The sequence below is a fragment of the Hipposideros armiger genome, unplaced genomic scaffold, assembly GCF_001890085.2.
Source record: "Hipposideros armiger isolate ML-2016 unplaced genomic scaffold, ASM189008v1 scaffold_290, whole genome shotgun sequence".
NCBI lineage: Eukaryota > Metazoa > Chordata > Mammalia > Chiroptera > Hipposideridae > Hipposideros > Hipposideros armiger.
In genome coordinates this window covers 1,678,426-1,689,150 of record NW_017731640.1, presented here as the reverse complement: position 1 = coordinate 1,689,150, position 10,725 = coordinate 1,678,426, and the positions used below count along the sequence as shown (strand labels likewise).

Sequence of the window (10,725 nt, the reverse complement as noted above, 5' to 3'; positions counted from 1 at the left end):
TGATGGTGGCGGCGGTGGTGGTGGTGACAGTGATGATGGTGGTGGTGGTGGCGGTGATGATAGTGATGGTGGTGGTGGTGATGATAATGGTGATGGTGATGATATGATGGTGATGATTATGATGATGATGATTAGAGATGGTAGGACCCAGAACTCAGGTAGGAGGGGCTATCTATCTGTAGGGTGCTCATTCTAACACTGTTGGTGAAACTCTTAGGAACTAGTTACCTCCAGCAGAACCCCAGATAGTAGTCATTAAGAATTTCAGAAACCATTCTGATGATTTCCCTCCAAATACAGGAAACACCACTTCCGTCGTCCCTGGGAATGCCCCGGTCAGCAGAGATGGTGGTCTTCAGTGAAGGCCCTGAGCACCCTTACTTTCTGATACTTTGTAATTTGTGCTGTGGTTTATCCTACAGATTAGTCAGAAGAAGTTGAAAAAATATGAAAAAGAATACCATACCATGAGGGAACAGCAGGCCCAACAGGAAGACCCCATCGAACGATTTGAGGTTGGTTTGCTTATGGCCTACATGACGTGAAGAGCGGTCAGCCTTTCATCCCAGATAATCGTGCCTGTAACTAGCTTTATTGAGTTCTTTTTAAAATTCAGTTCACTGTTTCTAGTTCAGGTCTCAGTTTGAGTGTGCAAATGAGAAAACAAGTTTGTTTTGCTTGCAGCCAGCTGCATAGTTTGTTACACTTCAGTGGCCTTTCGGCCCAGTTAATAAGAAGTAGCTGCTTGACAAGGTCACTTGAATCAGTTAATTATTTCTCTTTGGAGATAGAACATGAGGAATTATTGATTGGTAGCACATTAGAACCAGCCACGTCTCCACAGTTTCCAGAGGACTCAAAGTAGTTTTGAGGGTTAGCCCTGAGAAATTGTCTTTTTCATCTGATTTTCTTGTGTCTCTGACTGGTGTCTTTATTCTTCAGAGGGAGAATAGGCGTCTACAAGAAGCTAACATGAGATTGGAACAGGAAAATGATGACTTAGCGCATGAGCTGGTGACCAGCAAGATCGCACTGCGGAAGGACCTGGATAACGTAAGCCTGACTCATCTGAAAGGCTGGGTTCTGTTACACACCTAACTTCTCCCTTAGTCAAGTGAAATCCTTGCATTTTAGTGTTTGTTGTCCTAGTTAGTTACCTGCCTCTTGTGATACAGCTGGCCCTGGGCAGCATCTTCCTCCTTTCCTTCAAGGATTATCAATTACCCCGGGAAGCCTTCCTTACCACTTTCTTCGCTCATTACACACATAGTCCTTGACCTTTCCGAACACTTTTTGATGGAGAGACCTTTTGGCTAATTCTTAAGCTATCACAATTGGCGGTAGCATTTAATCATGATGATTTTCTTTATTTTTTTAAAGATTTTATTGGGGAATTGGAGAGGAACAGTGTTGGGAAATTGGGGAAGGGGAACAGCCAAGTTGCTGTCCTTTTGTTCTTCAGTCTAGTTGTGGAGGCCGTTGCTTCACTGGCCCAAGTTGGTATTATCATTGCGCTCTTCCCAGGTGAGGCAGATCGGTCGCCGGCCATAGGACAGCCGCTCACAGCGGCACACGGCAGCTCACAGCAACCCAGCTCCAGGTTGAGCTGTTGTTCACCATCTTAGCTGTAGAGGGTGGTGTCACTGGCCCTGATGTGGGATCCAAACTGGGGCCCTGCTGCTCAGAGCTTGCGCTCCCAAGCCAACTCTTAACCACCGAGCCACTTGGCTGGCCCTCATGATGATTTTCTTAATTTCTCCCTAAAACAAAAGAGATTTTGTTACCTTGTATATCATGTGCCTTTGAGTAAGCACTGCTGATTGTAATAGCTTAGTGCTTCAGGAGCTTGACTTCATCAGTAGTTTCTGTCAGCAGATGTTCTGTTTTTCTTTGCTTTTCCTAGTCTTAGAAAGTTGCAATGGTGGCTTTCCTGGCAGGGTGTTTATCCATTTTCTATACGACAAGGAAGTGTAGTCTCTCATTCATGGTTTAGGTCAGAGGTTGGCAGACTTTTTCTGTGAAGGGATAGATAGTAAATATTGTAGGTTCTGTGGACCACATGGTCTTGGTTGCAACTGTTTGACTCTGCCACTGGCTCAGCAGTAGCCGCAGACAATAAGGAGACGGACGAGCACAGCTGCGTTCTAGCGAAACCTTCTTTACAAGAGCTGGTGGCACGGGCCGCAGCCCCTGCCTTGGATTTTCCTGTCAGGCTCCGAAGCTCACTTTTCTGCTCACTGCTTTCCTGAGGTTCTAAAAATGGGTTCAGGCTGCTGGGGGAACTTACGTGATATATCGAACCCACAGGATCTGTGACTTCACAGGGTCCCCGACTTCCACCAAATGTGTGTGAAAATACTATGCACTGCTGTTTCTTTGAAAGTCTCCGCTTTCTCCAAGTGGCTCACATGTCAGATGAGAGAGAGAGACAGCAATATCTACTGGTCCTTGTTACTTCTCTTTAGAAGTAGAAAAATGGAGTAAAAAATTTTTAACAGACCTGGATTCTAATACCACCTACTCCATTTTCAAGTACAGAAAAACATGGGCGGTAGAATAATGACTATGCCCCAGGGTGCAGTGAGACTCACTTGATTTGGTGTATATGAAAAGCACCACCATCCCAAAAAAGACAGAGTAAGCACAGGCCGTGTCGGTCCCGTCTGTTTGTCTGATTGTCAGCTACAAACAGCCGCATGTAAGAGGGAAGGCTGCCTTTCCCAGTTTCTGCAGGGAGGGTGTTTGAAGGTCGTTAGCCCTCAGTAACCAGAACCTGGAGACCTTGCTGCTGTTTGGTTTACCACAGTCTGCTCATCAGGTTTGCGTCTCCTCCCTATGGTGCAGATTCCCAGCATCCCCCATCTGCCTGCTTTGTAAAAACTACAGGAATCATCCCTCACGGATCAGGCGTTTCTGCCGAGTGAGTGGAGTGAGGCTGGTGTCCACAAGCAGGGCCACTGAAGTAGGGCTTGTGCCCCCTGAGTGGCTCTCAGTGGTGTAGATCCTGCAGAAAGAAGGCACAAGAGAACAAGGGGGAAAGTGGGGCCTGGCCCGGAGCTTCGCTCCGCAGTAAAATTGTGTAAGAGGCAACTGAAGCTAAAACTGCAGGTGGATTTTCCGTGTGAGCTGGTGCGTTCTGCAGCGTGACAGGCTCAGTGATAGCACGGCTAGTCCACTAGTTTTAGGTGAGTCACATAGACTCCTTATGTCCCTGGAGCCAGCCCCACACAGTGTAAACCTTGTTCCGAGTTGTCTTCTGACACAGTAGTCACAGAACTAGTTGATATTCCTGATATCAGAAGTGAGAACTGGTGACAATAATATGCTTCCCATTTACTGATGATTCATGTGACAGGCACTGTGGTAAGAAGCACTTCGCTAGCCTCTAAATCTCTGCTCCTTACTCAGCCTTTTGTAAGGAGAGTGTGGCAGCCCCATTTATGGATGAGGATTTTACACAGTCAGGAAACTTGAGACGCAGAAAGATGCAGGCACCCAGGAAGAAGCAGAGCCAGGAGACTAACCCCGTCCAGGCCTTTCCTACACTGTCTAGAACAAATTTGGATCAGGAGCTATGATTGGATGTCATGACGTCAGAAATATGCGTCCAGGAGGACCAGCGATACTGGCGCATAGCAACGAGCGTCTCTTGAGTCCCAGTGGCTTCGGTGCTGCTCTGAGCACTTGGTGTTTATCATCTTACCAAACCCTCAAGACAGCCCATGTTGTAGAAGGGCTATAGCTATGATCCCCATTTTCCTGATGAGGAAACTGAGGCCACAGAGGTTAAATACCGCATACGGGCCACACAGTTCGTCAGTGACCGAGCCTTCAGATTGGCACCCCGATGCCTGACACGAACTCACACTCCCACCTCGGCTCAGGGTAGCAGGGCGCCTGCAGCCTCGAGGGCTCAGGAACCTCAGACCGGGCTCCCCTTCTCCAGCCACCTAAGTGCTGAGCACACAGCCCTTCCCCACACTGCACTTTGAGTCACTTTCCCAGTTAGGCTTCTCTCGTTTTTTTGAATCATCACTGAAAATCAGCGAGGCTCTGAAGTGAGGCCTGTGGGGTCCTCACCTTTCTTTGACTTCAGGGACTCAGGTGTTTGAAAGCGCTTCGTTCCTTTCCAGAGAAAAGCTCTGATATGTGGCATATAGAATTTCCAGAACCCTCTTGGTATTTCCAATTGATTTTACATCACCTTTGTTATTCCTTACTTGTCACTTTTCTTACCAGTCATACAGTAGCTATGGAGAAATTCCCAGCCAGGCACGGCGTCCCTAGGTGACCCTAACCACGCTTTCTCCTGTATGAAATGGGAGGACTGCCCAGACTTGACATTGGTGCTGAAGGCTGAGAGAGCGCCTGTGCAAGGCCCCTGGCACAGCGCTTGGCAGGAGCATATCTGAGGCCCCTCTGCCATGGTTACCCTGCATTAAGACAGTGTCCTCAGAGCGTGAAGGCGGGCGACTCAGGAGCCCACCTGCCCAGATGTGAATACAGGCTCCTCAGGTGCTAGTTCTCTGACCTTGAGCAGGTTGCTAAACTTTCCCTATTGAATTACTTTGACCTCTTTATCACAAATCAGTTGACTCTATATGTGTGGGTCTCCTAGATTCTGTGTGTCCTCCATTGATGTATTAATATATGTTATGCTAACTCCACATTGCCTTAAAATCAGGTCATAGGAGTCCCCCAACTGTGTTGTTCTTTTTAAAAAATAGTTTGGCTCTTCTAAGTCATTTACATTTCTATGTAAATACTAGAGTCCATTTGTCAACTTCTAGAAATAAAAGCCTTCTGGATTTTGAGTGGGGTTACATTTGAATCTATATATAAATCAGCTTTGGGAGAATCAACATCTGAACAATAATTGAATCTTCCAATCCATGAATATGTTGTAATTTCTATTTATTTAGGTCTTTTTCAATTTTAGCATTGCTTTTCACTTTTCAGTTTATAGATATGCACATATTTAATCTATTATAAGGCTTTTGTTTTTTTAATTGCGTTTTCTAGGTGTTCATTGCTAGTTTGTAGAAATAAAGTTGATTACGTGACCTTGTACCTTGTGACCTTGCAAAATTCACTTATGATTCTAGTAGCTTTTTTGTTTATTTGTTAGGATTTTCCACATACACAGTCATATCACCTCTAAATAAAGACAGTTTTACTTCCTTTCGAGTTTTTGTGCCTTTCCCCCTTGCCTTCCTGCGCCGACTAGGACCTTCAGGACAGTGTTGGAAGGTGAGCGTGGACCTCGGTCCCTGTTCCACATGTTAGCAGTAGGCTTTTCATGGATCAGGTTGAGGAACTTTTCTTTTCTTCCTGTTTGCTGAGAGTTTTTGGCATAAATGGATGTTGAATTTTGTCAGGTACCCTTCCTGCATCTCTGGCGGTGACTATTTGTTATTTCTCCTAATTCTGTTAATATGGTAAAATAAATTGATTTTTCTGTGTAAACCAACCTTGCATTCCTAGGAAACCTGGAGTTTCCATGTTTTTTTAAGATTTTTATTTGTGTTAAAGATTTTTATGTTTATGTGGAATATTGGATTGTCTTTAATATTTTTGTCTGGTTTTGATATCAAGGTAATGCTAGCCTTCTAAAATGAACTTGGAAGTGTTCCTGTTTTCTTAAGTACTTTATGTAGAATTGTTTCTTGATTAAATCTTTGATTTAATTCCCAAGTGAGGCCACATGGGCCTGGAATTTTCTTAACAGGAAATTATTTAATTATGAATAATTTCCTGCTAAAATGTATTCAGTAAATTTATTCAATTTATTTCCAGATATGGAGCTATTTAAATTTTCTAATTCTTCGTGTGTCCATTTCAATAATTTGTGTCTTTAAAGTAATTTATCATTTTGTTTCAGATGTCAAATGTATTGGCATAAAGTCATTGATGCTTCCATATTCTTTTAATGGTTAAAGGATCTGTTGAAATGTCCTTTGTCATTCCTGATAATTTGTGTCTTTTCCTTTTTCTCCTTCTAACTAGAAGTTTATCAGTTGTGTTGCTCTATTCAAAACCCAGCTTTTGATTTCACTGATTTTTTTTTTTTCTTCTCTCTGTTTTGTTTCATTGATTTCTGTTTTTTATTATGTTCTTCAGTTGGGTCGTCGGGAAAGTCATGACATATTTTTCTATGTTTTTCAATGCAAAAATGTGTCAGGACTTTCCCAACGACCCAATACTTTTCTTTTGGATTAATTTGCTCTTTTTCTAGCTTGTTAAGGAGGAAGCTTGAACATTGAAATTGTACCATTCTTCTTTTCCAAAATGAGCATTTGAAGTTATAAATCGCCCTCAATATTCCAGCTGCATCCCACACATTCTGACACGTTGTGTTTTTATTTTCATTTAGTTTCTGTGACTTCTTCTTTGACCTATGAGTTAATTAGTAGTGTGTTGTTTAATTTTCAACTATTAGGGATTTTTCTAGAAATTTTCCTGTTGATTTCTAATTCAGTTATGATCAGAGTACATATCCTTTCTGATTCTAATAATTTTAAAATATATTTATGCTTATTTTAAGGTCTACCATCTGGTCAGTTTGGGTGACTATCCACATGCACCTGGAAAAGGTGTGTCCTGTTGTTGTGGTGCAGCTCCTGTCAGTGGTTGGGTGCTGTTCAGAGTGTCCACAGACTTACTGGTTTTCTGTTTGTTCTGTCACTTCCTGAGAGAGCAGTGAGGAAGTCTCAAATTGTGCATTTATCTATTTCTCCTTTCAGTTATGTTTTTACTAGTTTGAATTTATGCATATATTTCTGATTATTACACCTCTTAATGGAGTGACTTGTTTGTTATGAAATGCCCCTCTGTCCCTGGTAACAACACTCTTTGTTCTGAAATCTCCTTAGTCTGATGTCAATATAATCCGCTCCCACATCCATGGTATTACAATACATATCTTACTTTTTTAACATACCTGTGTGTTTATATTTAAAAAGGATTTTTTGTAGCCAGCATATAGTTGGGTCTTGCTTTTTAAATTCAGTCTGATAATCTTTTAATTGGAATGTTTAGACCAGTTACATTTAATGTAATTATTTATATGGTGGATTTAAGTTTACTGCCTTGCTGTTCTCTCTTTGTTTTGTATTTGCTTTTTCGTTCTTTCCCCCCTCCTTTTCTGCCTTCTTTGGTTTAATTGGGTATTGTCATGATTTCATTTTATCACCTCCATTGTTTGAGTAGCTATCCCAGAGCCCTCTCACCTCCAGAGCTCTCTCCACCCCATGCCTTCCAGCGGCCTCTGCTTCTCTGCCTCCTTCTCCCTGTGAGCCGCGTGCTCTGATTGGAACCCCTACCCTGCTTGGTCCAGCCCGAACCTAGGCAGAAACCCCGGGTGGTGGTAGGACTCACCTTGTTTGTTCTCTTTCCCAGGAGCCACAGTTCTGTATTTATTATTTTTGTATATTTTGCCCAGTTTTTTGTTTAGTGTTAGGGTGAATCTCCCTGTTAGTCCCCATGACCAGAAGTAGAAGTCTGGATTTAGGCTTATCATCTGATGCTCTCTCCTCATATGCTTCTGTAACGGGACTGACCGTGCAGCAAGCGTGCAGCCATTAGAGGACCCTGGTTGGGTCAGTCCAGTGGTCCCTGCACCTTCCCAGGGACATGGTGTTGAGCCAGCTGTTGTGCTGGGCTTCACGTCAGGCCACCTGGTTTGGGAATGTAGCTGTGCTGCATGCATTGTGAGAACTTGGGGCAGCCACCTCCCTACCTAACCTTTTTATAAACCTGGGAGTCTGGGGTTAGAAGAGTTTATGATCTGGCCGTCCCAAACTTCTTAGAATCAGTCTTAGTATTAATCATTATCTACCGTGGTAAGTGATGATGAATAAACAAGGGAACGTAAGTATATGCCACAGATTCCAAAGTACTGCAAGTCCAAGGGAGACAAGGGAGAGGTAATAGGTGGTTCTGTTGATTAAAGTAAAACAAAATCTTTAACAGGACTTCATTCTCCTTATTTCCTACTTATTTCCTCTGTCGTTTCTCATTTCCCTTTTGATTGCTCCTTGGGTTTGAGCCAGAGGAAGAGATAAGCCACTCCCCAGAAAGTACAGGCATTGACTCTAAGACCCCATTTAATTGCATGCATGTCAGTTGTTAGTAATTAATGGCCTTTTCAGTTGGCATTTCATGCCATTCTCGGTTCTCCACTTAAGGCCCCAGTCCTCTGGAACCTGTTTCTTCCAAAGAAGATACGTCAGAAGTGTGGTGTAGTGGAGAGCGAGGGGCTCAGTTACACTGCTCCAGCTCGGTGACACCAGAGATGCTATTTAATTCCAGGGAAAGCTGCACCCATTGTCAGGGTTGTGTACAAGAAGCCTGCAGAGACCTTAAGTGTCTAGTGCTCTGAACTCGGTGCTTCCGCTTCATTTTCCTGACTGCCCTCTGACGCGCCACCGTCGTTATTCTTCAGTTATCCTGGGAATGTCCAGTGTCAGGGACTTACACCATTTTCACGTGGACCCACAGATCTGCCCTCCAGACCTTTATATGTTTTAGGAAAATAACGGGTGGAGGATGGCCATTTCAGATAATACAGAAAAAAAGCCAGGAAAGAAGTGGCCTCCTCTATCAGGTGACAGGAGAGCGGCAGGCAGAACTTGTTTAAGGAAACAGAGGAAATATTGGAATTTTGGTCTACCAAAATTATTTTATTACTATTAGTGACAGTGACAGCTACCTCTTGGTGCATGCGTACTGTATGCTAAGCACTGCGGAGTTTTTCCCATTCTTTACCCCTCAGAGGAGAGCCTGATGCTCACACGGGTTCTCAGTGACCTGTCCAGTGGCGCGTGGTCAGGGAACAGTGGGAATTGAACCCAGGCTCTAATGCCAAAGGCTGCACTCCTAACCACTGCCCTGCGCCAGCTCTGTGCCACAGACGGGGCCAGGTGCTCCTGCACGAGGCCAGTCTCAGTGTGACCTTGGGCGTATCATTTCCCCCTCATCTTAAAACGGGGTTGTGCCGGGCGATTCGAACCCCTTCCCATTCTCATTTCTTGTTCTGTAGCAGCCTCTCTTAAATGTTTCAGGCTGAGGAAAAGGCAGATGCACTGAATAAGGAGCTGCTTATGACCAAACAGAAGTTGATCGATGCAGAAGAGGAGAAAAGGCGGCTGGAAGAAGAGTCAGCTCAGGTAAGGGGCACCCCCCACCCCATGTCCGTGTGTCCTGCAGATGCTTGGCAGTTGGGAGGTCCGCGGGAGGCTTCCTGCTGGCACTGGAGAGCCTGGAGACAGCTGGCTTCAGTGTCTCTCCAGAGGCCTTTTTTATTTACTGTGTGAAGTATAATGATTCTTAATAATTAAAGCGTAGGAGGAGACGAGGGGCAAAGCCCACCTTTCATTGGGGCAGGAGAAACTCCTGTGTGCAGCATCTGAATGTGACAGAATAGGGTTAGCATTTCTGCTACAGGAAAGCAGATATCCTGAAATGTCTGTCTCTTCCCCTACCTGTCCGCTGACGTTTCCCGCACAGAGCAAACTCTGGAAGGCCTGTCCGGAGCCAGCTCTCTGGTCACTGGGGCCCAGACCTGCAGCCACAGAAGAGCTTTGGTTGCTTTGGAGCGCGCATACACCACCCCCCACCCTCCCCTCCCCTCCCTGGTTTTTCGTAAACATAACACCCTCTGGTCTCAGCAGGGCCTGGGGTGAGATGACAAACCTGCGACACTGAGGAGGCCGCAGTCGTCCGCTTCGCTCCTCAGCCTGCGGGGTTTGTGCAGCTTCCCGAGCTCAGGCTCAGGCTGGGCTGCCCCGGCAGGGAGGAAGTCAGCAACAGCCCCAATCTGAAGTGGGGTTTGGTGTTTGGGGAAGCTTTGACTGTTCCCTCCCTCTCCTGGCATCAAGGTGAGGTTAGTACTGCCGAGAGCGAAGGCAGCAGGAGATGAACCAGCACCTTCCCAAGTTAGGCCAGGCGCTTCATGGGAACCCAGCAGCAGGCAGTTCGTGCCGGAGCTTCCGTCCTGTTTCCCTTAAACATTCCCTTCTGCTTTCTTCATCTGTGCAGCTAAAGGAAATGTGTCGGCGGGAACTTGACAAGGCAGAATCTGAGATTAAAAAAAACAGTTCCATCATCGGTGACTACAAGCAGGTGGGTCCGTGCAGCCTGGAATTGGGCCGTGTTCTCTGGATGCCTTGCTTGCCTGGATGAAATGTGTCCCTGCTACACCCCAACGCTTCCCCGTCTGCCACCAGCACTGCCTAGTCACTTCACTGCGCTGGACAGGTTACCTTGCTGATCCTCAGCTGTAAAATCTGGGAAATAATTGCTGCCTCGGGGAACCGCTGTGAGGAGTCCTTAGGTCATGCTGGCAGAGCGTCAGCACATGCCCAGCATAGCAGTGGGCACTTAAGGACTGAACACACCCTGCTCTTGGGAGCCTGTCAGACTTGAGTTACGGCCTGTGTCACGTGTGGTCTGGGGTAGACCAGCTTTCTCCCTGGCTGGTTGCATTTTAAGAACATAACTAAATTGTCCCTTCCTATACTGGGATCTCACACTGGCTCAAGAGCCTGGCAGGTATTTATAAACCACTGGCCCTTGAATGTGGCACTGATAGGTCCCTGTAAGCCCCAGCCAGTACCTGGAGAGGTGGCACAGACAGGGACCTGTGCCCGTCAGCAGCTCGCATCCCCTCCCAAGCAGTGGCAGTGTGTTAGGGGCCGACTTCCTTCCGCCTAGCATAGTCAGGTG

The 10,725-nt window shown here is 45.6% G+C and overlaps 1 protein-coding gene across 2 annotated transcripts in view; it reads left to right on the top strand.

Moving 5' to 3' along the window:
• Nucleotides 1–10,725, top strand: part of RABGAP1 (RAB GTPase activating protein 1) — a 139,996-nt gene that overhangs the window by 125,561 nt on the left and 3,710 nt on the right. For both annotated transcript variants that reach the window (XM_019658789.1, XM_019658788.1), the window contains 4 exons: nucleotides 423–515; nucleotides 943–1,053; nucleotides 9,063–9,167; nucleotides 10,039–10,122. In XM_019658789.1, the coding sequence (XP_019514334.1) occupies nucleotides 423–515; nucleotides 943–1,053; nucleotides 9,063–9,167; nucleotides 10,039–10,122 (393 nt within the window). The remainder of the gene's footprint in view (nucleotides 1–422; nucleotides 516–942; nucleotides 1,054–9,062; nucleotides 9,168–10,038; nucleotides 10,123–10,725) is intronic.